At 45.1% G+C, this 27,163-nt stretch overlaps 3 protein-coding genes across 4 annotated transcripts; 2 read left to right on the plus strand and 1 right to left on the minus strand.

The window, feature by feature from the left end:
• Positions 1 to 9,448: 9,448 nt before the first annotated feature.
• LOC139410639 (WD repeat domain 54) lies at positions 9,449 to 13,685 on the minus strand. Of its 2 annotated transcripts, none has more exons than XM_071155998.1 (10): positions 13,645 to 13,679; positions 12,626 to 12,858; positions 12,412 to 12,474; positions 12,078 to 12,144; positions 11,771 to 11,827; positions 11,448 to 11,575; positions 11,149 to 11,249; positions 10,824 to 10,986; positions 10,517 to 10,591; positions 9,449 to 10,432 (listed from the first exon to the last, which is right to left on the minus strand). In XM_071155998.1, the coding sequence occupies exons 2-10, from the start codon at positions 12,848 to 12,850 to the stop codon at positions 10,301 to 10,303; spliced, it is 1,011 nt and encodes a 336-aa protein (XP_071012099.1). In that variant the 5' UTR covers positions 12,851 to 12,858; positions 13,645 to 13,679; the 3' UTR covers positions 9,449 to 10,300. The 2 variants fall into 2 exon arrangements, with proteins under 2 accessions (XP_071012099.1, XP_071012098.1); XM_071155997.1 differs by having other exon boundaries at positions 9,451 to 10,432; positions 12,626 to 12,918; positions 13,645 to 13,685.
• Positions 13,686 to 13,692: 7 nt separating this feature from the next.
• On the plus strand, positions 13,693 to 19,555 carry LOC139410641 (uncharacterized). Its single transcript, XM_071156000.1, has 4 exons — positions 13,693 to 13,854; positions 15,684 to 15,936; positions 17,676 to 17,885; positions 18,141 to 19,555. The coding sequence occupies exons 2-4, from the start codon at positions 15,697 to 15,699 to the stop codon at positions 18,996 to 18,998; spliced, it is 1,308 nt and encodes a 435-aa protein (XP_071012101.1). The 5' UTR covers positions 13,693 to 13,854; positions 15,684 to 15,696; the 3' UTR covers positions 18,999 to 19,555.
• On the plus strand, positions 19,453 to 26,349 carry LOC139410640 (arylsulfatase family, member K). The gene is made up of 8 exons (XM_071155999.1): positions 19,453 to 19,728; positions 20,152 to 20,281; positions 20,593 to 20,752; positions 21,648 to 21,930; positions 22,163 to 22,334; positions 25,023 to 25,247; positions 25,363 to 25,578; positions 25,994 to 26,349. Exons 1-8 carry the CDS (start codon positions 19,603 to 19,605, stop codon positions 26,299 to 26,301), a joined length of 1,620 nt encoding a protein of 539 aa, XP_071012100.1. The 5' UTR covers positions 19,453 to 19,602; the 3' UTR covers positions 26,302 to 26,349.
• Positions 26,350 to 27,163: the final 814 nt, after the last annotated feature.

The following is a 27,163-nucleotide window of genomic DNA, read 5'->3' on the forward strand; positions in this document are numbered from 1 at the left end:
TTTCACACCCAGTGGCTGTTTGTGTTGTCGTTGTATCATAGGGCTCGGTCGATACCTCTGCAAAACAAGGGTGGACTCCAAACACCCTTGTTTTATTGTCCTTTGATTAGATAATTAAAGTGACACCCACATACCGTTCCAAGGTGTTTGCAGGTTCTGTGATAACGCTAGTGCAAAAGGTGAATTGTAACGGTTTTCTTGAGTCGAAGGAGAGGCGGACCAAAACGCAGCGTGGTTATTATTCATGGTTCTTTAATAAAGAAACTATACATGAATAGACTAACAAAACAAGAACTGTGAAAAACCAAAACAGACCAATCTGGGGCAAACACAGAGACAGGAACAATCACCCACAAAACTGAATACCAAACAGGCTACCTAAATATGGCTCCCAATCAGAGACAATGACTACCAACTGCCTCTGATTGAGAACCATATCAGGCCCAAACACAGAAACAAACAAACAAGACATCCAACTTAGAATGCCCACTCAGATCACATGAATGACTGATTCATATGAGATATTTTGCTATTTTTGTCACTCATGAATAAAATATGTCTGTGTGTCGACTGGGTATAGGGAATTTATTCATTATTTAAATCCCACCTCTACTACGCACAAACACACACACACTTAATGAAATGTCAGTCTGTACATAGCTCATATTTTGTCCCATTTCTGTCAACCAAAACATTGCAAACCATGACAAAGGATAGACGATGCAATCTACACACACATTGTGAGATCAGCGGTAAAACCCATAAGTGCACCGTATTGACTCGTATATTGTATTGTGCTGAAGTGGATTGCAGTACTCAGTATATGGGAGCCTGGGGCTACAGTAAGTCTGGGGCCAGAATAGTACAGAGCACTATCGACCTTATCCTGCTGAGCATGTCACTGTGGCTAGATGCTTTCTGTTGCTTCACATCCCTCTAAAAACATTGACCTTATATCCCCTCTCTCTCACAACCTCTATATTCCTATTCCCCATACCCTCGCTCTATTCCTACTCCCCATACCCTCGCTCTATTAGTATTCCCCATACTCTAGCTCTATTCCTATTCCCCATACCTCGCTCTATTAGTATTCCCCATATTCTAGCTCTATTCCTATTCCCCATACCCTGGCTCTATTAGTATTCCCCATAGCCTAGCTCTAGTCCTATTCCCCATACCCTAGCTCTAGTAGTATTCCCCATACCCTAGCTCTTTTCCTACTCCCCATACCCTAGCTCTATTCCTACCCCCATGCCCTAGCGCTATTCCTACCCCCATGCCCTAGCGCTATTCCTACCCCCATGCCCTAGCGCTATTCCTACCCCCATACCCTAGCTTTATTCATAATCCCCAAACCCTAGTTCTATATCTACTCCCCATACACTAGCTCTTTTCCTACTCCCCATACCCTAGCTCTATTCCTACTCCCCATACCCTCGCTCTATTCCTACTCCCCATACCCTAGCTCTATTCCTACTCCACATACCCTCGCTCTATTCCTACTCCCCATACCCTAGCTCTATTCCTACTCCCCTTACCCTAGCTCTATTCCTACTCCCCATACCCTCGCTCTATTCCTACTCCCAATATCCTCGCTCTATTCCTACTCCCCATACCCTCGCTCTATTCCTACTCCCCATACCCTCGCTCTATTCCTACTCCCCATACCCTCGCTCTATTCCTACTCCCCATACCCTAGCTCTATTAGTATTCCTCATTCCCTCGCTCTATTAGTATCCTCCATAACCTCGCTCTATTAGTATTCCCCATACCCTCGCTCTATTTGTATTCCCCATACCCTCGCTCTATTTGTATTCCCCATACCCTCGCTCTATTAGTATTCCCCATACCCTCGCTCTATTTGTATTCCCCATTCCCTCGCTCTATTAGTATTCCCCATACCCTCGCTCTATTAGTATTCCCATACCCTCGCTCTATTCCTAATCCCCATATCCTAGCTCTATTAGTATTCCCCATACCATCGCTCTATTCCTAATCCCCATATCCTAGCTCTATTAGTATTCCCCATACCCTAGCTCAATTAGTATTCCCCATACTCTAGCTCTATTCCTATTCCCCATACCCTCGCTCTATTAGTATTCCCCATACCCTAGCTCTATTAGTAATCACCATACCCTCGCTCTATTTGTATTCCCCATTCCCTCGCTCTATTAGTACAGTGCCTTGCGAAAGTATTCGGCCCCCTTGAACTTTGCGACCTTTTGCCACATTTCAGGCTTCAAACATAAAGAAATAAAACTGTATTTTTTTGTGAAGAATCAACAACAAGTGGGACACAATCATGAAGTGGAACGACATTTATTGGATATTTCAAACTTTTTTAACAAATCAAAAACTGAAAAATTGGGCGTGCAAAATTATTCAGCCCCCTTAAGTTAATACTTTGTAGCGCCACCTTTTGCTGCGATTACAGCTGTAAGTCGCTTGGGGTATGTCTCTATCAGTTTTGCACATCGAGAGACTGACATTTTTTCCCATTCCTCCTTGCAAAACAGCTCGAGCTCAGTGAGGTTGGATGGAGAGCATTTGTGAACAGCAGTTTTCAGTTCTTTCCACAGATTCTCGATTGGATTCAGGTCTGGACTTTGACTTGGCCATTCTAACACCTGGATATGTTTATTTTTTAACCATTCCATTGTAGATTTTGCTTTATGTTTTGGATCATTGTCTTGTTGGAAGACAAATCTCTGTCCCAGTCTCAGGTCTTTTGCAGACTCCATCAGCTTTTCTTCCAGAATGGTCCTGTATTTGGCTCCATCCATCTTCCCATCAATTTTAACCATCTTCCCTGCCCCTGCTGAAGAAAAGCAGGCCCAAACCATGATGCTGCCACCACCATGTTTGACAGTGGGGATGGTGTATTCAGCTGTGTTGCTTTTACGCCAAACATAACGTTTTGCATTGTTGCCAAAAAGTTCAATTTTGGTTTCATCTGACCAGAGCAGCTTCTTCCACATGTTTGGTGTGTCTCCCAGGTGGCTTGTGGCAAACTTTAAACAACACTTTTTATGGATATCTTTAAGAAATGGCTTTCTTCTTGCCACTCTTCCATAAAGGCCAGATTTGTGCAATATACGACTGATTGTTGTCCTATGGACAGAGTCTCCCACCTCAGCTGTAGATCTCTGCAGTTCATCCAGAGTGATCATGGGCCTCTTGGCTGCATCTCTGATCAGTCTTCTCCTTGTATGAGCTGAAAGTTTAGAGGGACGGCCAGGTCTTGGTAGATTTGCAGTGGTCTGATACTCCTTCCATTTCAATATTATCGCTTGCACAGTGCTCCTTGGGATGTTTAAAGCTTGGGAAATATTTTTGTATCCAAATCTGGCTTTAAACTTCTTCACAACAGTATCTCGGACCTGCCTGGTGTGTTCCTTGTTCTTCATGATGCTCTCTGCGCTTTTAACGGACCTCTGAGACTATCACAGTGCAGGTGCATTTATACGGAGACTTGATTACACACAGGTGGATTGTATTTATCATCATTAGTCATTTAGGTCAACATTGGATCATTCAGAGATCCTCACTGAACTTCTGGAGAGAGTTTGCTGCACTGAAAGTAAAGGGGGTGAATAATTTTGCACGCCCAATTTTTCAGTTTTTGATTTGTTAAAAAAGTTTGAAATATCCAATAAATGTCGTTCCACTTCATGATTGTGTCCCACTTGTTGTTGATTCTTCACAAAAAAATACAGTTTTATATCTTTATGTTTGAAGCCTGAAATGTGGCAAAAGGTCGCAAAGTTCAAGGGGGCCGAAAACTTTCGCAAGGCACTGTATTCCCCATACCCTCGCTCTATTAGTATTCCCCATACCCTCGCTCTATTAGTATTCCCCATACCCTCACTCTATTAGTATCCCCCATACCCTCGCTCTATTAGTATTCCCCATACCCTCGCTCTATTTGTATTCCCCATACCATCGCTCTATTAGTATTACCCATACCCTCGCTCTATTAGTATTCCCCATACCCTCGCTCTATTCCTAATCACCAAATCCTAGCTCTATTAGTATTCCCCATACCCTCACTCTATTAGTATTCCCCATACACTCGCTCTATTAGTATCCCCCATACCCTCGCTCTATTAGTATTCCCCATACCCTCGCTCTATTCCTAATCACCATATCCTAGCTCTATTAGTATTCCCCATACCCTAGCTCAATTAGTTTTCCCCATACTCTAGCTCTATTCCTATTCTCCTATTCCCCATATCCTAGCTCTATTAGTATTCCCCATACCCTAGCTCAATTCCTACTCCCATACCCTCACTCTATTCCTACTCCCCATATCCTAGCTCTATTAATATTCCCCATACCCTCGCTCTATTAGTATTCCCCATACCCTAGCTCTATTCCTACTCCCCATACCCTCGTTCTATTCCTACTCCCCATACCCTAGCTCTATTCCTACTCCCCATATCCTAGCTCTATTAGTATTCCCCATACCCTAGCTCTATTCCTACTCCCCATACCCTAGCTCTATTCCTACTCCCCATACACTCGCTCTATTAGTATTCCCCATACCCTAGCTCTATTCCTACTCCCCATACCCTAGCTCTATTAGTATTCCCCATATCCTAGCTCTATTCCTACTCCCCATACCCTCGCTCTATTAGTATTCCCCATATCCTAGCTCTATTAGTATTCCCCATACCCTAGCTCTATTCCTACTCCCCATACCCTCGCTCTATTAGTATTCCCCATACCCTAGCTCTATTCCTACTCCCCACACCCTAGCTCTATTCCTACTCCCCATACCCTAGTTCTATTAGTATTCTCCATATCCTAGCTCTATTCCTACTCCCCATACCCTAGTTCTATTAGTATTCTCCATATCCTAGCTCTATTCCTACTCCCCATACACTCGCTCTATTCCTAATCCCCATACCATAGCTCTATTCCTACTCCCCATACCCTAGCTCTATTAGTATTCCCCATACCATAGCTCTATTAGTATTCCCCATACCATAGCTCTATCCCTACTCCCCATACCCTCGCTCTATTAGTATTCCCCATACCATAGCTCTATTAGTATTCCCCATACTATAGCTCTATTATTATTCCCCATACCATAGCTCTATTAGTATTCCCCATACCCTCGCTCTATTAGTATTCCCCATATCCTAGCTCTATTAGTATTCCCCATATCCTAGCTCTATTAGTATTCCCCTTACCCTCACTCTATTAGTATTCCCCGTACACTCTCTCTATCCCTATTCCCAATGCCCTCTCTCTATACCAATTCCACATACCCAACCCTCTCTTTATCCCTGTTCCCCATACCCTGTGTATTTCTATTCCCCATAACCTCTCTATTCCTTTTCCCCATACCCTCGCTATTCCTATTTATCACACCCTTTCTCCATTATTTATCCCCAGTACCATCTCTCTATCTCTATTTACCATACCATATCTATTCCTATTCCCCATACCATATCTATTCCTATTCCCCATACCATATATATTCCTATTCCCCATACAGCTCTGTTCCTTTTCCCCACACCATCTTTCTATTCATATTCCCCCATACCATCTCTCTATCTCTATTTCCCATACCATATCTATTCCCCATACAGCTCTGTTCCTTTTCCCCACACCATCTTTCTATTCATATTCCCCCATACCATCTCTATCTCTATTTCCCATACCATATCTATTCCTATTCCCCATACAGCTCTGTTCCTTTTCCCCACACCATCTTTCTATTCATATTCCCCCATACCATCTCTCTATCTCTATTTCCCATACTATATCTATTCCTATTCCCCATACAGCTCTGTTCCTTTTCCCCACACCATCTTTCTATTCATATTCCCCATACGCTCTCTATTGCTATCCCCATACCCTCTCTCTATCCCAATTCCCCATACGCTCTCTATTGCTATCCCCATACCCTCTCTCTATTTCTATTTCCCATACCCTCTCTCTACTCCTATTCCCCATACCCCCTCTCTATTCCTATTGGCTATAACCTTTCTCTATTCCTATTTCTCATTCCCTCTCTCTATTCCTATTTCTCATTCCCTCTCTCTATTCCAATTCCCCAGGCCCTCTCTCTATCCCTTTTTGTCATACCCCCTATTCCTATTCCCCATACCTTCTCTGCTATTGCCTATTCCCCCATTCCCCACCCTCTATTGCTATCCCCATATTCCTACTTATCATACCTACCCCCTCTCTCCTATTCCAGTTCCCCCCATAACCTCTTATCATACCTTCTCTCTATTCCAGTTCCCCATAACCTCTCTCTATTCCAGTTCCCCATAACCTCTCTCTATTCCAGTTCCCCATAACCTCTCTCTCTCTATTCCTACTGCAGTGTGAGTTTTTATATGCTCTTAATTACCCCCTCTGTCTCTCTCACTCATGCAACCTGTTGCATATCTCTCTTTCCCCCTTTCTCTCCCTTCCCCCCTCCCTCCCCCTCACTCCTCCAGTAGAGTTGTGTAATAATAATAGCACCCGTGTGATTGGGGATCTAACCACAGACTCCTCTGGCCAGTCTAATCACAGACTCCTCTGGCCAGTCTAATCACAGACTCCTCTGGACATTCTAATCACAGACTCCTCTGGCCAGTCTAATCACAGACTCCTCTGGCCAGTCTAATCACAGACTCCTCTGGCCAGTCTAACCACAGACTCCTCTGGCCAGTCTAATCACAGACTCCTCTGGCCAGTCTAACCACAGACTCCTCTGGCCAGTCTAACCACAGACTCCTCTGGCCAGTCTAACCATAGACTCCTCTGGCCAGTCTAACCACAGACTCCTCTGGACAGTCTAGCTACCACTGATTCTCTGTTAGTCATTTGACCCTATCATCATCAATGTAAGTTAACACACTGTCATTACATGACATAGAGGCTTCCATAACTGATGTTAACTATAGGAATTTACACCACATGGTTCCTTACATGTTAATGAGTGGGTTAATTAGGAACAATCAATAGATCTAAGTTGTCTCCACAACACCACTTCTCAGATTGCAAAAACATATTTTCAAAGGTTACTTGAATTTTTTTTTTTTCCTCTAGACATATTTGATGTTAGTTTGAAAGAATAATGTCCTCCCAAACCTCTCTACAGCACCCCGAGCACACTTGGTGAGAGAATGAGCAACGAGTGAACTCTAAGCCCCTGAAAGTGCTTAAGGTTTTTTCTCTATTACACAAAAAAGGAACGAACTCATTCCCACGATGTTGGCCGAGAACACTGATGCAGAGCACCATCTACTGGCATATTGGTGAACTACAACCCACCATATAAAACGTGAACAACGTTTAATCAAATACTGGCCAGAGGAGTCTGTGGTTAGTCTGTGGTTAGACTGGCCAGAGGAGTCTGTGGTTAGACTGGCCAGAAGAGTCTGTGGTTAAACTGGCCAGAAGAGTCTGTGGTTAGACTGGCCAGAAGAGTCTGTGGTTAGACTGGCCAGAAGAGTCTGTGGTTAGACTGGCCAGATGAGTCTGTGGTTAGACTGGCCAGAAGTGTCTGTGGTTAGACTGGCCAGAAGAGTCTGTGGTTAGACTGGCCAGAAGAGTCTGTGGTTAGACTGGCCAGAAGAGTCTGTGGTTAGACTGGCCAGAAGAGTCTGTGGTTAGACTGGCCAGAAGAGTCTGTGGTTAGACTGGCCAGAAGAGTCTGTGGTTAGACTGGCCAGAGGAGTCTGTGGTTAGACTGGCCAGAAGAGTCTGTGGTTAGACTGGCCAGAAGAGTCTGTGGTTAGACTGGCCAGAAGAGTCTGTGGTTAGACTGGCCAGAAGAGTCTGTGGTTAGACTGGCCAGAAGAGTCTGTGGTTAGACTGGCCAGAAGAGTCTGTGGTTAGACTGGCCAGAGGAGTCTGTGGTGCTCTGAAATAGATCACAACTTCACAGTTTCTACTTTCAGCTGTTCTATTGAAGGCAAATGTCACAAAACTAGAAACTGAATTTCCAGAAGATATTTCTGAAGGAATGTGTAGTGAAATAAAAGTGTGTGTGTGTGTTCAGCTGCTGAAATAAAATTAGTTTTTGTTATAAAGGTGAGGGACGAGGAAATATCACAGATAGTACCTTTATCATGTTAGTTTGAAGACACACACATACAGTTGAAGTCGGAAGTTTACATACACCTTAGCCAAATACATTTAAACTTCGTTTTTTCACAATTCCTGTCTTTAAATCCTAGTAAAAATTCCCTGTCTTAGGTCAGTTAGGATCACCACTTCATTTTAAGAATGTGAAATGGCAGAATAATAGTAGAGAGAATGATTTATTTCAGCTTTTATTGCTTTCATCACATTCCCAGTGGGTCAGAAGTTTACGTACACTCAATTAGTATTTGGTAGCATTGCCTTTAAAAAAATGTAATTGGGTCAAACGTTTCAGGTAGCCTTCCACAAGCTGTGTGAATTTTGGCCCATTCCTCCTGACAGAGCTGGTGCAACTGAGTCACGTTTGTAGACCTCCTTGCTCGCACACTTTTTCAGTTCTGCCCACGCATTTTCTATGGGATTGAGGTCAGGGCTTGTGATGGCCATTCCAATACCTTGACTTTGTTTTCTTTAAGCCATTTTGCCACAACTTTGGAAGTATGCTTGGGGTCATTGTCCATTTGGAAGCCAAGCTTTAACTTCCTGACTGATGTCTTGAGGTGTTGCTTCAATATATCCACATAATTTTCCTCCCTCATGATGCCATCTATTTTGTGACGTGTAGGAGTCCCTCCTGCAACAAAGCACCCCCATAACATGATGCTGCCACCCCCATGCTTCACGGTTGGGATGGTGTTCTTCAGCTTGCAAGCCTCGCCCTTTTTCCTCCAAACATAACGATGGTCATTATGGCCAAATAGTTCTATTTTTGTTTCATCAGACCAGAGGACATTTCTCCAAAAAGTACAATCTATAGACACTAGAGATCCTGGTTAGAGTCCAGGCTCTGTCGCCGTGACCGGGAGACCCATGGGGTGGCGCACAATTGGCCCAGCGTCGTCCGGGTTAGGGGAGAGCCGGGAAGTCCTTGTCCCATCACGTTGGCAGGTATGTCCTTGTCCCATCGCACTCTAGCGACTACTGTGGCGGGTCGGCGCATTGGTGCGGCTGGCTTCCGGGTTAAGCGGGCATTGTCAAGAAGCAGTGCAGCTTGGCTGGACGCACAGCTCTCGACCTTTGCCTCTCCCGAGTCCGTACGTGAGTTGCAGCAATGGGACAAGACTGTAACTACCGATTGGATACCACAAAATTAGGTAGAAAAGGGCATAATAAAAAAAGAGTATAAATAAAAGAATTCCCATCAAGTGGGTTAACCCTATTGGCTCGATGAGTAGTGTTGGCCATTGCGCCAGCGACCCAGGTTCTCTTCCCTGCCCCGCCGTTCGCGACAATTTGCTACAAGCGCAGTTCGCTGCAAGCACACAACAATTAAGAAACACAAAGCACAAACAAATTAAAGACAGTTATCTACAATAAATATTTATTGTCAAGTTGATTCATAGTTACAGTACATTTATACAGTGATGCTGTACAATAATGATATTCAAGACTTACTAAGTCAAAGGAATGTTACATTTCCAAGCTGAATGCTGAACGACCTACATTACCATACACACTGTAAATACTTGCAACAATGATATACTGAGACACCTGAGGACTTGTGCTGCTGTCAGCAACCCTACGTCGTTACAGGATAGCCTGCTCCCTTCATTTTAAATCTGTAAAACAGATTTATACACACTCATCTGTAGTTTCATGGTCCGTTACTCGCACACGCGCACACACACACACGCACACGCACACACGCTCGCACACGCACACATACTCAACACAGAGGAAACGTGTCAGCATAAGCCAGTATGTGATCAGTCAAAATATACAAGGTCACATCGCACTACAAATCATCTTTCTCCTCATATATTGTAAGATGCCTCACTTTTCCTGTCGCGCATTGATATGTAGGAAACTACTTGATAGAGACAACATTCTTCTATCTGACCTCTGGACCAAAGTTAATATCCATGGGAGATACGCTGTAGACATATATACTGTATCATGTCCTCTAGTTAGGTCATAGTACATGGAGATGGGGTCACAGCCCTCGTTTGCTTCTGAGTTAACCTTCATAGGCTTTCCGTCTCTCTGTAGACCATTGATCTGGTGGAATTAGATGCTGCATGGTCTATCAGGCAGATGTTTCCTGCTGTAGGCTTCTCTTTTGTCACACACTCCCCAACAGAGATACTGCTGAGCTGACACACTCCATTCACATGTCAACCTCACACACACTCACACACATCTCCTGCTGTTAGACCTGTGTGTAGCGGATGATCTCACTCAGGTCGTAGCCCGTCACAGCGAAGGCGTAGCCGTCCCCGTCGCAGAACTTAGCCCCGCAGATCTGGGTGTCAGTCACACACTCGTTATACATGTGCACGATCTGGAGGGAGAGAGAGGGAGGCAGTCAATGTCTGTGTGTGCGTGGTGTCGTGAGGTCCCTCCCTGGTATGGTTTGAGAGGTTACCTCCACACTGTTAGTCTCTGGGGTCATGGTCAGATGCCACACTCTAACCAGAGAGTCCTCAGCAGCAGAAAGAAGCTTGGAGCACAAACACACAGACAGACATGGAAAATTATCCATTAGCATCAGAATTCACTCCCTTGCATTAAGATGTTTTGCCTTTCTACATGGATCTCTAGTAGCTTGCTTTAAAATCAGTTTGCATACAACTGGTGATAAACACAGTCCATTGTCTGGAGATAGATAGTCATATGGAAATTGCCAATCCCTCCCACTGCCCCATCCTGTCAGCATCTGGTGTTGACCTCACCAGGCCAGAGAAGGGGGCGATGTCCAAGGAGTAGATCCAGCGTGCGTGGGCGTTGACCTCTGCGTGGACGATCCCTGTCACGGCCTCGTAGAGACGGATCTGCCCTGTGCCATAGCCTGCCACCACGGTTCCCTTCCACAGCTTCACTGAGGAGCAGCTCATACTGGTACAAGAAGAGGGCAGAGGTGTTGAGGTTAGTGGTGGCATTTCCACAGATGCCAGGCCAATGGCAAGAGGAACTCATAACTACAAGGCCTCTATGGCCTTATCTGAAGAAGGGAGTTCAAATGTGGTTAAAAGATCCTACTGTCAGTAACTCACTTACTCGAAACCAGGGATCTTGTTGAGCAGCTGGAAGTCCTCTCCTGACTTCCACACACAGAGATTGCCAGAGTCGTCAGCACTCACCATGTCTGCAATGCACTCCTGGGGGAGGGAGAGCATCAACGACAGGGTCAATATCTAAAGCTGTGATTGATGCATATTGACAGACAACTACACCTTCATCTGTCTGTCGGTTCTACATGGTTACGGTTATTATCGAACATAACACTTGGCCCCAGATGGATAATGCTTTTCCGAAATTAACAACAGACACATACACATGGTGTTTGTGCATAGTACCAGGCTACCGGAACATTCTGAGGCCAAATCCGTGATGGACTCCTTGTGCTCCTCCAGCACCTCTGAGAGGGTGATGTTACTGCCTTTAATGGGGACGTCAAACACATGCATAGAGCCAGACGAGATGCCTGCAGAGAGAGAGAGAGAGAGAGAGAGAGATGAAATTGGCTGGGTTTTGGTCAACATCCTGTCAGGTCTGAAGTGATTGCAGGAGAGAGAGAGATATGAAATTGGCTGGGTTTTGGTCAACATCCTGTCAGGTCTGAAGTGATTGCAGGAGAGCGAGGGAGAGGCCTAGCTTGCCGTGCTCATTCTGTACTTACCCACACAGATGTATTTTTCCCGCACTGCTGCAATCCCTCGAGCAAACACTGCCTGGGCTGTGGGTACAGATCAGGATATATCATCAGCAGGGTCCTCTGAGCTCACACACTCAACCTACAGTACACCAAACTCCTCTCCATGGTAGACACCCCTCCATGGCAAAGACACCCATCCATGGTAAAGACACCCATCCATGGTAAAGACACCCATCCATGATAAAGACACCCATCCATGGTAAAGACACCCATTGTGTGCACTGGTAAGGGTTAGAGGAGACTCAGTATTTGTATATGGGGCAGAAGTTACCTGTTTGGGTTTCAGGCGTGTCCAGTGCATGCCAGTATACCATTATGGATCCATCTGACTCATACATCTGGAACACAGACACACCTGTCAAGACCTGACCAACAGGCGGACACCATTGTACAAGGCCACACACATGTTACAGGAGGCTGCTGAGGGGAGGACGGCTCATAATAATGTTTGGAACGGAGCGAATGGAATGATATCAAACACATAGAAACCATGTGTTTGATACCATTCCACTCCAGCCATTAACACAAGCCATCCTTCCAAATTTAGTTAACACCAACCTCCTGTGACACACAAGCACACACACACACACACACAATCCACTCACCTGGATGCCTTTCTGAGAGGTGAGCACCAGGATGTCACGAGATGGAAGGACACACCAGGCTGCCTGAAAGGAGAGACAGCAAGTTTCCCCTTCAACAAAATATCAAATACTGCACCAACTCATGTCCATCTAACATGGACATTAAAGAAGGAAGTAGACCCATATCATTCATGATCCACTGACACCCTCTTGGTCAGCGCTAATAACAGTCTACCTGCATGATGAGGGAGGAGCTGGTAGCTACGTTGGCCTCTTTGGACTGCAGCTGGCGGTGGGAGTAGTTGAGTCCGTCCCAAGAAGCACTGACCATATTGACCATGTTGGCGTGTACCACTGTGAAATAGGTCAGGCTCCGCGGGGCTATGCGCAGCACGCTCAGGTTGTTGTATAGCGCAGACGCACTGCTTTTCATCTGAATGCTCTTCTCTTTGTGGTACATCTTTCAATCTTATCAATTCAATTGGGTAAAAAGGGAGAGTGCAAATAGTGTACTTAATGACGACAATTCTGGGGAACAATGAGAAATAAAGCTGGTTAGCATTGCAGTGTGTGCCAGTATGTCGCTGTGTCTCCGAGTTGGGTGAGATGTGGGAAAAGAGGTAGCGTAAAATATGTCATACCAAAACACACAATGGCAGCTACATAATGTTGCCCAACGTGAAGATTGTCATTCTCATTGAGCAAGTTCAGCGAACATGCTGACCTACTAGCCAGCTAACGTTAGTCATCCAAATGATTTTTGACCATGCCACACTGGGCCCTTGAATCAAGCTAGCTGTATAGCTAATCAGCTTGACATGCACTCCTATGAATTGGAAGACGTTAGAAGCCATCTAGTTATCAGTCTAGCCATTGCCGGCAAAGTTACCTAACGGATACGTTACATCAATTAGGAACTAAGTTAGTTAGCTAATGTAATGCAATTCAGCAAAATGTAGTTAGTTAGCTAATGTATTGCAATTCAGCAAACATAAATAGTTAGCTAAAGTCGCCTTTAAAAGTCTATTCATCTTTCTTACGCTAGCTAGCTAACGTTGGCTAGCTACTGCTAGCAAGCCTAAGCTTGGAGGCAAGTATTGTCGAACAGAATACCGTATTGTGAACTAACGTTAGATTCTATCATATATTCTGCTATTCGCTAGATAAATACAGTTAGCAATATTATATGTTACGTTATTCATTCATCAACAAGTGCTAAATAGATTGCATTTCATTTAGCGAGGAGGAGATTACCATTGCGCGTCCTTTGCAGCCATAGTGACAGCTCCACCTTTGCGTGAAACGTCATACGTTTTGTGTACACAAAAAAAAGGTAGTGGCGTTTTCAGTTGCCAAGCAATCCTGTCCTTTTGGGTTGGAAAAAAGTAGGGCAACGAGAGAAGTGTTCTTATTCTTCTCCCATCAGATTGAAGACAAAGATTTTCAGCCTGCTCTTTGTTTAAGGTACCTAAATATTGTTATCTAGATTAGAAAGTAACCTTGTTATGTTTGTTGATGCATTGCTTCACTTGGCTAGGTTGTTCAATCACTGCAGGCAGCTTCAAAGATGTTTCACTTCTTGTCCAATACAAAGTGGTGGTTCAGAATTATTGTTATTGTTGCACTCAGCAGACAGTCTGGTGTGTTTCAAGAAAGTGATAACTCTCTCCAAATAGAAAACCCACCAAGAAGGCCTATTGTAACCTCATCCATAAAACATAAATGTACAAATTAATCTAGTACTTTTGAAGGGAGTGAGAGTAGAAAAGGACACGATTCTGAACCAGAACGTTATTGCTTTGAATGGCTGCACATTTAATAGTATCCTACATCTTTTTTTCACTCACACAATTCTTATCTAACCTCAGCAAAATAAGAAACGTCCCTTTTTCAGGACCGTGTCTTTCGAAGATAATTAGTAAAAATCTAAATAACTTCACAGATCTTCATTGTAAAGGGTTTAAACGTGGTTTCCCATGCTTGTTCAATGAACAATAAACAATTAATGAACATGCACCTGTGGAACGGTCTTTAAGACACTAACAGCTTACAGACGGTAGGTAATTAACGTCACAGTTTATAAAAACTTAGGACACTAAAGAGGCCTTTCTACTGACTCTGAAAAACACCAAAAGAAAGATGCCCAGGGTCCCTGCTCATCTGTGTGAACGTGCCTTAGGCATGCTGCAAGGAGGCATGAGGACTGCAGATGTGGGCAGGGCAATAAATTGCAATGTCCGTACTGTGAGACGCCTAAGACAGCACTACAGGGAGACAGGACGAGCAGCTGATCATTCTCGCAGTGGCAGACCATGTGTAACAACACCTGCACAGGATCGGTACATCTGAACATCACACCTGCGGGACAGGTACAGGATGGCAACAACAACTGCCCGAGTTACACCAGGAATGCACAATCCCTCCATCAGTGCTCAGATTGTCCGCAATAGGCTGAGAGAGGCTGGACTGAGGGCTTGTAGGCCTGTTGTAAGGCAGGTCCTGGCAAAAAGTGCTCTTCACTGACAAGTCTCGGTTTTGTCTCACCAGGGGTGATGGTCGGATTCGCGTTTATCGACGAAGGAATGAGCATTATACCGAGGCCTGTACTCAGGAGCGGGATCGATTTGGAGGTGGAGGGTCCGTCATGGTCTGAGGCGATGTGTCACAACATCATCGGACTGAGCGTGTTGTCATTGCAGGCAATCTCAACGCTGTGCGTTACAGGGAAGACATCCTCCTCCCTCATGTGGTATCCTTCCTACAAGTTCACCCTGACATGACCCTCCAGCATGACAATGCCACCAGCCATACTGCTCGTTCTGTGCGTGATTTCCTGCAAGACAGGAATGTCAGTGTTCTACCATGGCCAGCGAAGAGCCCGGATCTCAAACCCATTGAGCACCCTCTGGGACCTGTTGGATCGGAGGGTGAGGGCTAGGGCCATTCCCCCCAGAAATGTCAGAGAACTTGCAGGTGCCTTGGTGGAAGAGTGGGATAACATCTCACAGCAAGAACTGGCAAATCTGGTGCAGTCCATGAGGAGGAGATGCACTGCAGTACTTAATGCAGCTGGTGGCCACACCAGATACTGACTGTTACTTTAGATTTGGACCCTCCCTTTGTTCAGGGACCATTTCTGGTTAGTCACATGTCTGTGGAACTTGTTCAGTTCATGTCTCAGTTGTTGAATCTTGTTATTTTCATACAAATATTTACACATGTTAAGTTTGCTGAAAATAAACGCAGTTGACAGTAAGAGGACTTTTCTTTTTGTGGCTTATGTGCTTACTCAGGCTCCCGGCAAAGATGTCCCGCGCTGCATCAAAATCCCGTGCTGAGAAGGGGCGCACCAACTCTGCTCCTGCACCCCCCCCTCCTCCTTCCCAGAGTCCAGATGTGGTGGACATTGTCCCGGGCCGCCTGACAGAGTCTAACTGGGTGTCCATGCTAGTGCAGGAGGAAGGAGAGGAGGTGGTGGTGGAGGTCCTGTATGAATTCATGAACCATATCATGGAGAAATGTTACGCTGTGTACCTCCAGAGACAGGTGAGGCCTTACGTTCACAGGTGGACACTACCTGTGTCAGACAGTAGTCGGATACATTCACTGTGCAGAGATGACATTCTGATTTTGTTTCAAACAAATATTAATAAATGTACTGTAGCCAATGAAGAATCCTTCAGTTTACGTGGCTTATCAGTTTAATGTGGGCAGTATACAGTGCATTCGGAAAATACTCAGACACCTTCCATTTGTCCACATTATGTTATGTTACAGCCTTATTCTAAAATGGATTAAATAAAAATAAATGTTCATCAATCTACACACCATACCCCATAATGACAAAGCGAAAACAGGTTTTTAGAAATGTTTACAAATGTATTAAAACAGATACCTTATTTATATAAGTATTCAGACCCTTTGCTATACGACTCGAAATTGAGCTCAGGTGCATCCTGTTTCCATTGAGATGTTTCTATAACTTGACGGGAGTCCACCTGTGGTAAATGAAATTGTTTGGACATGATTTGGAAAGGCACACACCTGTCTATATAAGGTCCCACAGTTGACAGTGCATGTCAGAGCAAAAACCAAGCCATGAGGTCGAAGGAGCCAGCTCCTAGAGCTGGCTGCCCGGCCAAACTGAGCAATCAGAGGAGAAGGGCCTTGGTCAGGGAGGAGACCAAGAACCCGATTTCACTCTGACAGAGCCCCAGAGTTCCTCTGTGAAGATGGGAGAACCTTCCAGAAGGAAAACCAATACTGCAGCACTCCACCAATCAGGCCTTTATGGTAGAGTGGCCAGACGGAAGCCACTCCTCAGTAAAAGGCACATGACATCCCACTTGGGAAGACTCTCAGACCATGCGAAACAAGATTCTCTGGTCTGCTGAAACCAAGATTTAACTCTTTGGTCTGAATACCAAGCGTCACGTCTGGAAGAAACCTGGCATCATCCCTATGGTGAAGCATGGTGGTGGCAGCATCATGCTGTGGGGATGTTTTTCAGTGGTAGGGACTGGGAGACTAGTCAGGATCAAGGAAAATATGAAAGGCGCAAAGTACAGAGAGATCCTTGATGAAAACCTGCTCCAGAGCACTCAGGAACTCAGACTGGTGCAAAGGTTCACCTTCCAACAGGACAACAACCATAAGCACACAGCCAAGATAATGCAGGAGTGGCTTCAGGACAAGTCTCTGAATGGCCTTGAGTGGCCCAGCCAGAGTCCGGACTTCAACCTGATCGAACATCTCTGGAGAGACCTGAAAATAGCTGTGCAGCGACGCTCCCCATCCAACCTGACAGAGCTTGAGAGGATCTGTAGAGAAGAATGGGAGAAACTCCCCAAATAAAAGTGTGCCAAGCTTGTAGCGTCATAGCCAAAAAGGCTGTAATCGCTGCTCAAGGTGCTTCAACAAAGTACTGAGTAAAGGGTCCGAATACTTATGTAAATGTGATATTTTTATTTTCTAAAAACCTGTTTTTGCTTTGTCATTATGGGGTATTGTGTGTAGTTTGATGAGGGCACAACACAATTTAATCCACTTTAAAATAGGCTGTAATGTAACAAAGTGTGGAAAATGTCAAGGGGCCTGAATACTTTCCGAATGCACTGTATATACGATTGATTTAATCAATTCACTTTACAATAAGTGCCTTCCTTTGCTCAGAGGATCAGATGCACTGTTTCAATCTGGCTGGTGACCAATTTCCCTTTACTATCCTCTCACCAATAATGCTACTAATTCTTTACTGGACTGAAATTGAAATGTCTCCTCTCTAGCCAGAGTTATTCACAACGTCTTGGGCCCGAGATTCTTTGGTGCAGATTCTGGAGTGGCAGTTCCTGGTCCAGGATGAGGGGGAAGGACCAGACAGTGCCCCCTCCTGGGAAGAAGATTCAGAGCCCCTGCCGTCAACTACAGACTCCTGGGCACAAGGCTGTGTGCAGGTTCTGCAAGTCAAGCCAACAAAATACCCTTCTCCCCTACAGGTAGCTCTGAACAATACTCCATCGAGCTGCATTGTGTTTCCACTCTAACAAGTCTACCTGGAAATAAGCCAAAATGTCAAGGATATATCTAGCAGTAAATATGTAGTAGTAAAGGAAGTAGATAACTCCATGAAGTATATTGTTTGAAGCTAGTTGCTTGCTTACTGGTGAGTGGCCGGTGTAATGCTAATACCTGAAAGTGAATCATTTAATCATAATAATGTAATCTAACACATCTCTGGTGTTTTCCTCCAGAGGTCCACTCCGGTTGGTGAGGCGGCTGGACGGACAGGTCATAGGGCCAATCACAAGACTCACACAGTGAGCCAGCTTAGTTCCTCTCCCAAGCATTCCAGAAAAGACAGAAAAGCCAGAGAGCCACCAGGTTTTAGGGGTTTCAAACTATCCCCTGCTCCCCCACCCATAACTGAGGGAGGGACCTGGAGGCAGCATCACACATCACCCACCACTCCTACAGAGGACTACCTGCAGTCTCCAAGGCATTCTCTGAACAGCTCAGTGACTGAGGAAGAAGAGTATGTAGAGACATGCCCAAACATTTCTGTCCAAAGTGCTAAGCTCCACCCTCAGCGTGGAGGCTTCCCATCCTTGCGGAGACTGGATCTTGCCCGTCTTCCACGCCATCGTGTCTGGCCCCAATATGAAGTGCTGGATGCCAGTCCCTCAAAGCGCCATCCATTGAGAACCCGAGGTCCACTGGCAGCAGGGCAGAATCTTGAGAAACAACACACCACACAGACAAAGGCAATGAAACCCTTGACCAACGACAAAGGCCCATCCATGGCCCAGAGGAGAAGTCCCCTGACTGGGGCAGTCTGTCTGACCATTAAAAGGAGGAGTATTCCGCATGGGGGCAACAGTGAGGGGATTGTACCCTTCTCTGGCACCCTGATGCTTGATAGCATGGAGCTGGCCCCTGGGGTCACTCTCAAAGGCCCCCAGGGGACCCGTTTCAGCCCCCTCAAAGGATGCGCAGCCCAGCTAGAGCACAGCGCAGAGCTGAGGCCCATACGGAACAATCTGCCTGTGCCACTGTTTTCCCTGGAGCAGCTGATGTCTGGACCAGACCCTCAGGTCAACACACTGAATTGACACCAACTGGGCCATTACTCAAGAACTTTGGGAAGGTCAATTACTGAAGACAAAATAATGGGATCCATTTCATGACAATAACTTCAAGAATGAAAGAAATGTACAAATTGTTGAGATTAAATAACGTTAAAAAATATATATTTATTTTAAAATGTGTAATTTTCCAGTGATTTCTACATACAATGAAAGTAGACATTTGAGTTAACTTCACTATTCCCAACTAATCAGATATTTGATGCTCCATAGTGGAGCAGTAGGCCATATGTGGGCTTTCAGACTGAGGCAGAAAGGCATTTTTTTTCAATGCTATGAGTAAATATAACAAGATGGCACGGTGTCATATATATTGCTCGAATTGTCATAAATTGACAGTATTATTTGCAAATCAAGTTTATCTTCGTGTGCGCTCTTTGCTGCTAGAAACCTAGTACTGCAATGGCGACACCACGTGACTAATGCGGAACAACAACAAACGTGAAAATTGAATTTGTTGCATTCAAGAAGCCCTTGTTGGACGACAGTCACTTCCCTGAATAAATGCCTCTCGTCAGCACCAAGTCAAGCAGCAGCAGTTAATGTCGTAATAATTATAATTTTTATATTGATGTACGCGATGTATGGAACATGGTTAGTTCTCCTTATACTTTCCCAAACGCATGGACATTGTATGTGCCAAAATCGTACCACAAACTTCAGACCCAACATTGTGATGGTGATGTCCGATGCATTTGTAAGTACTGCCACTTTGACATTTTGTAAATATTTTCGTTTTACACAACATTCTCATGAGATTTTGTGTGGATTACATTGAAATATAACTTTCCTGATGATTGATAAGTTGTTTCCACCAGTGAGTTTTAACAAGATTTAAGCCTTCTGACATTATCAGATATGTCTATATCCTGAGAAATGTTTTTGTTACTTACAACCTCATGCTAATCGCATTAGCATACGTTAGCTCAACCATCCCGTGGAGTTGTAATATCCCTAGTTAATTTATCACTGCTCTGATAAGGTTGGAGGGTGGTCATGGATCAGTAATTATCAATAGAGACATAGTAGATGCTCTGTTACTACCTCAAAGAAGGGAGAAAGAATTAGGAAGGATGTTTTTTTAAAGGTATTCAAACTCTTTATTTCCCTCTTGCTGAAGGATGGGCGGCTGACCTTTGACCCTGGGAGTAGGGTGGTCCAGTTACCATACTTAAACTATCTCCGGGAGCTAGGCACTGTCTTCATCAATGCCTACACCAATTCTCCAATCTGTTGCCCCTCAAGAGCAGGTAAAATGTTGGTGTGCATTTGTATGGAAGACCTCAAGTCAACAGCAGATCATTGGTCAATAATGTGGGCTATGTTACGATCCATTCACAACATACAGAACAAGAAGTTGAATTGCATAATGCTGGTGGATGACTCTGATTCCAATAGTTTGTGAGTAACAGACATGTTCAGTACAAAGGAATGGAATGTAACCAGCTCAAATTGTATTCAAACTCAAACAATACTACAACTGCATTTCAATCCAGTGGCCACCATAGGTCCATGGAAGGAAACATTTCACGGTCTGTTGTATGTTGATTATTTTTCTCAGCTATGTGGAGTGGTCACTTTGTCCATTTAACTGAGTCCTGGAATAATTATAAGTGCCTGGACCCCAATGCCACAACGTGGATGGACATGCTCCAACAGAATGGCTATAACACCTTGAGTGTTGGGAAGCTGGACTATACTTCAGGAAGTCACTCTGTCAGGTGGGTGGGCACTGCAGTGAGTCATGAATGTCGAACATACCCTCGTAAAACTGACTATCCTAACGATCCTTGACTTTGGCGATGTCTTTTACAAAATAACCTCCAAAATAGCGCTTCAGCAGGTATATTTCACTGGTCATCCCCAAAGCCAACACCTCCTTTGGCAGCCTTTCCTTCCAGTTCTCTGCTGCCAATGACTGGAACGAATTGCAAAAATCACTGAAGCTGGAGATTTACAACTCCCTCACTAACTTTAAGCATTTCTGTCAGTGCAGTTTACTGTACCTGTACACAGCCCATCTGTAAATAGCCCACCCAACTACCTCATCCCCAGTATCTCTACTTGCACATCTATCACTCTAGTGTTAACGCTAAATTGTAGTTATTTTGCCACTATGGCCTATTTATTGCCTTACCTCCTTAACCTTACTACATTTGCACACACTGTACTTAGCTTTTTCTATTGTGTTATTGACTGTACATTTGTTTATCGCATGTGTAACTCTGTGTTGTTGTTTTTGTCGCAATGCTTTGCTTTATCTTGGCCAGGTCGCAGTTGTAAATTAGAACTTGTGTGGCCTACTGGCCTACCTGGTTAAATAAAGGTGAAATAAATTTAAATAAATAATAATAATTTATAACAGAGCTGACAGCATCATTTTACAGGAAACCGTGAGCTCACTTAAAGTAGCCAGTCTTGTAATGCTAAGAGATGCAGAGACTTTATGTGTAGATAGATAGGCTTGTGCATGGAAATGTTCTATTCAGTCTCATTTTCCCCAAATGTGAACAGTCCCTTGATTTCTGACTCATGTCTTTATTTAGGCCTATGTTTTTTCCCTCGTGTCAAGTTTGGTAATGTCACATTTTTATGATGTGTGTATTTCCACTCCAGTAATCGTGTGGAGGCATGGACGCGAGATGTGCCTTTCCTTCTGCGGCAAGAGGGCCGGCCGGTGATAGACCTGGTTGGGGACGCGTCCACAACGAGAGTCATGACCAAGGACTGGAGAACCACGGACATTGCCACCCAGTGGATCCGCCACAAAGCTGCAGCTCTCTCCCAGCCTTTCGCCCTCTACCTGGGCCTGAACCTGCCACACCCTTACGTCACAGACTCCTTGGGGCCCAACGCTGGGGGGTCCACCTTCCGCACCTCTCCTTACTGGCTCGAAAAGGCACGTTCTCTTCAAGAATTACTACTAGTTCCTATTTACAATTTTATAGCAGTCATGTGTCATGTTAGCAGTCTAGCTTTGTTTTAACTGTGCTAACCAAATGTTGATACATCTTCAGAAGCATTCGACTTTACTCTAGATTGTCAAACCATGTTGATTGATTCCCATCTGCAGTCTGCGCTTGTGTTCCATTTCGCAGCATGTGTAATAAGGAGCTGCTGTCCACACACAGGTGATGCCTGAATTCATCTCTATTCCAAAATGGCTGCCATTGTCCGACATGCACCCTGTGGACTACTACTCCACCTTCACCAAGAACTGCAGTGGGAACTTCACAGAGCAGGAGGTCAGAAAGATACGGGCCTTCTACTACGCTATGTGTGCCGAAACAGATGCCATGCTGGGTTAGTGGTGACTTAATTGTTTGTGTCTGGAATTTCATTTGGCCAAATGTGTACATCCGTACAATGTTTTACAGTGTTGCAGAATGTGGTGTTCAGCAATGGACAGTTTAGCAGCTACTGGTGTTATACTGGTTTATTGCAGATGTATTGCTGTTGGTAGTAAAACATCTAGCCACGTGCCAGCCAGGCAGCCACCAACCATAGGATGTTCTGCAACCTTGTGCAACTCAATCAGTTTTCATGCAAATCAAATGTTATTTGTCACATACACATGGTTAGCAGATGTTAATGCGAGTGTAGCGAAATGCTTGTGCTTCTAGTTCTGACAATGCAGTAATAACCAACGAGTAATCTAACCTAACAATTCCACAACTACTACCTTATACACACAAGTGTAAAGGGATAAAGAATATGTACATAAAGATATATGAATGAGTGATGGTACAGAACGGCATAGGCAAGATGCAGTAGATGGTATCGAGTACAGTATATACATATGAGATGAGTAATGTAGGGTATGTAAACAAAGTGGCATAGTTTAAAGTGGCTAGTGATACATGTACTACATAAAGATGCAGTAGATGATATAGAGTACAGTATATACATATACATATGAGATGAGTAATGTAGGGTATGTAAACATTATATTAAGTGGCATTGTTTAAAGTGGCTAGTGATACATTTTTTTACATGTATGGCAGCAGCCACTCAATGTTAGTGGTTGGTGGCTGTTTAACAGTCTGATGGCCTTGAGATAGAAGCTGTTTTTCAGTGTCTCGGTCCCTGCTTTGATACACCTGTACTGACCTCGCCTTCTGGATGATAGCGGGGTGAACAGGCAGTGGCTCGGGTGGTTGTTGTCCTTGATGATCTTTATGGCCTTCCTGTGACATCGGGTGGTGTAGGTGTCCTGGAGGGCAGGTAGTTTGTCCCCGGTGATGCGTTGTGCAGACCTCACTACCCTCTGGAGAGCCTTACGGTTGTGGGCGGAGCAGTTGCCGTACCAGGCGGTGATACAGCCCGACAGGATGCTCTCGATTGTGCATCTGTAGAAGTTTGTGAGTGCTTTTGGTGACAAGCCGAATTTCGTCAGCCTCCTGAGTTTGAAGAGGCGCTGCTGCGCCTTCTTCACAACGCTGTCTGTGTGGGTGGACCAATTCAGTTTGTCCGTGATGTGTACGCCGAGGAACTTAAAACTTACTAACCTCTCCACTACTGTCCCGTCGATGTGGATAGGGGGGTGCTCCCTCTGCTGTTTCCTGAAGTCCACAATCATCTCCTTTGTTTTGTTGACGTTGAGTGTGAGGTTATTTTCCTGACACCACACTCCGAGGGCCCTCACCTTCTCCCTGTAGGCCGTCTCATCGTTGGTAATCAAGCCTACCACTGTAGTGTCGTCCGCAAACTTGATGATTGAGTTGGAGGCGTGCATGGCCACGCAGTCGTGGGTGAACAGGGAGTACAGGAGAGGGCTCAGAACGCACCCTTGTGGGGCCCCAGTGTTGAGGATCAGCGGGGTGGAAATGTTGTTACCTACCCTCACCACCTGGGGGCGGCCCGTCAGGTAGTCCAGTACCCAGTTGCACAGGGCGAGGTCGAGACCCAGGGTCTCAAGCTTGATGACGAGTTTGGAGGGCACTATGGTGTTAAATGCTGAGCTGTAGTCGATGAACAGCATTCTCACATAGGTATTCCTCTTGTCCAGATGGGTTAGGGTAGTGTGCAGTGTGGTTGCAATTGCGTCATCTGTGGACCTATTGGGGCGGTAAGCAAATTGGAGTGGGTCTAGGGTGTCAGGTAGGGTGGAGGTGATATGGTCCTTGACTCATCTCTCAAAGCACTTCATGATGACGGAAGTGAGTGCTACGGGGCGGTAGTCGTTTAGCTCAGTTACCTTAGCTTTCTTGGGAACAGGAACAATGGTGGCCCTCTTGAAGCATGTGGGAACAGCAGACTGGGATAAGGATTGATTGAATATGTCCGTAAACACACCAGCCATACGGTCTGCACATGCTCTGAGGACACGGCTGGGGATGCCGTCTGGGCCTGCAGCCTTGTGAGGGTTTACACGTTTAAATGTTTTACTCACGTCGGCTGCAGTGAAGGAGAGTCTGCAGGTTTTGGTAGCGGGCCGTGTCAGTGGCACTGTATTGTCCTCAAAGCGGGCAAAAAAGTTATTTAGTCTGTCTGGGAGCAAGACATCCTGGTCCGCGACAGGGCTGGTTTTCTTTTTGTAATCCGTGATTGACTGTAGACCCTGCCACATACCTCTTGTGTCTTAGTCGTTGAATTGCGACTACTTTGTCTCTATACTGACGCTTAGCTTGTTTGATTGCCTTGCGGAGGGAATAGCTACACTGTTTGTATTCGGTCATGTATTCGGTCATACATTGATTGATTAGGTCTAAAACATTCTTGGCAAAAAAAAACTGTTTTCAAATGTAGTTTGGAAGTTGAATAAGTAGTCCCTTACATTACACACTTCTACTACCCCTTGAATGTAATCCCAACAGACACTCATTCTGTGGCGGTCCGTGCTATCTGGGATCCTTGCAATGTCCCTACTCCATTTGATGTTGATATTTTAAAATAGTTAAAGTTAGGTAAGGGTTCAGGGTAGGGATGTTCGAAGGATCCCAGAGAGCACTAACCATTCTGTGGCTGCGCTACTCTCTGTGGTCCTTCTAGGCCAGATGATCTCAGCTTTGCGGGACACAGGCTTGCTGGACACCACAGTGCTGCTATTCACGTCTGACCACGGCGACCTGGCCATGGAGCACCGACAGTTCTACAAGATGTCCATGTTTGAGGGCAGCTCCCATGTCCCCCTGCTCATCATGGGGCCTGGGGTGAAGTCTGGCTTGCGGCTGAGTCAGCCAGTGTCCTTGGTGGACATCTATCCCACTGTGCTGGGTAAGTACAGGAGTATATCCGGGTCAGAAGCACAGGGCTCGATGATGGAGGGATTCAAAGGGTTGTTACACATCCTGGTCAGTAAACTGGTTCCATTCCACATACCTGTTTGCAGAGATGGCAGGCGTAGCAGTGCCAGGTGGCCTTAGTGGTCATTCACTCCTGCCTTTGCTGTCTCAGTCTGCTGCCCGGCCCGCACGGCCTCGCCCAGACTGGGTATTGAGTGAATACCACGGTTGCAATGCCAACGCCTCCACCTATATGTTGAGGGAGGGCCGGTGGAAGTACATTACCTACGCAGATGGTGTGAGTGTCCCCCCGCAGCTATTCGGTGAGTGTGTGTGTGTGTGTGTGTGTGTGTGTGTCCCGCACTGAAAGATTACTGGAGGAAAGAGGGTTTAGTTTTTTTTTTAATCCCCCATCATTACTTATCAGCATGTAAATTACACATGTTCCAATATCTAATCCTTTTATTTAGTGGATAAAGATGATTTGGAACAGTACCACTACTGTGTGTACTTGGTATGTGATTTTTAAGCATAGCCACATATCTTTTGGCATTATTTATCTGTCAACTGACTTCCCTAGTTAAATAAAGGTTAAATAAATATGTCATGTCATTCCCCACTAAAACCTTTGCCAGAATGTTCCCTCAGGTGCAGCCCTCCCTCAGCCGCAGGGTCTACGTAGATCAAATCTCTGCAACCTTTCCTCTTGTAACACTTAATGTCTCTCTCCCCTGACAGACCTAACGGTGGACAAAGAGGAGCTTCACAATGTGGCGTCCAAATTCCCTGATGTGTGTCGTCACCTGGACAAGCTGCTGCGCAGCGTAGTAGACTACCCCCAAGTCTCTCAGGCAATCTGTCTCTACAGTAAGCAACAGTTTGCTGCATGGCGAAAGAGTCTTGGTGACAATTATACCCAAGTCATTGCAAACCTGCGTTGGCATCTGGACTGGCAAGAGGATGTGGAGAACAATGAGAAAGCCATCGATGAGTGGCTCATGACATCTGGGTTCTCTTCTGAAAAGCTCAAAGTATCTATGTTTTAACTGGCCTGCTGTATTAGAAAAGCACAAAAATAAAGATGTCATGCCAAACACGACTACCAATAACTGCACAATCCACAACAGTGCTGCAAACTGAAATGATAATTCTGGTCAAAATGTGAAAATGTTTATTTACTCTGGTAAGATTGTGGGTGGCAGGTATAGTAGTGTTAGGCTAGGAACCGAAAGGTCGCTGGTTTGAATACCCGAGGTGACGTGGTTACAAATCTTTCGATATGCCCTTAAGCAAGATACTTAATTTATGTCAGTGCTCCAGTGGCACGATACTACGGATGACCCTGTGAAACAATCCATTTCACTGCACCTATCCGGGGAGTATGTGACAATGAAACATAAAATAAATATATTGTATGTCTTGTAGAGTTTATTGTTTTGTATTATATTAACTTCTGGTCCTGGAGAGTTGTTGGCTTTTGTTCCAGCCCAGCAGTAAAGCTCTTGTAAATATTGGGTCGCATCAACCAAAGATTATGGATATACTGACAAAATACGTTTCTCCGCCCTAACAATGGGAATCGTTATCCACACGGGGCCAAGTTTCCTGCCAACCAGGACCTCTATACCAGGCGGTGTCTGAGGAAAGCCCTAAAAAATGTCAAAGACTCCAGCCACCCTAGTCATAGACTGTTCTCTCTGCTAACGCACGCAAGCGGTACCGGAGCGCCAAGTCTGGGTCCAAGAGGCTTCTAAAACAGCTTCTACCCCCAAGCCACAAGACTCTGTACCGGTACCCCCTGTATATAGCCTCGCTATTGTTATTTTACTGTTGCTCTTTAATTATTTCTTATTTTTGTAGATATTTTTCTTAACTGCATTGTTGGTTGAGGGCTTGTAAAGTAAGCAT

This window comes from Oncorhynchus clarkii, chromosome 6, assembly GCF_045791955.1.
Source record: "Oncorhynchus clarkii lewisi isolate Uvic-CL-2024 chromosome 6, UVic_Ocla_1.0, whole genome shotgun sequence".
Lineage (NCBI taxonomy): Eukaryota > Metazoa > Chordata > Actinopteri > Salmoniformes > Salmonidae > Oncorhynchus > Oncorhynchus clarkii.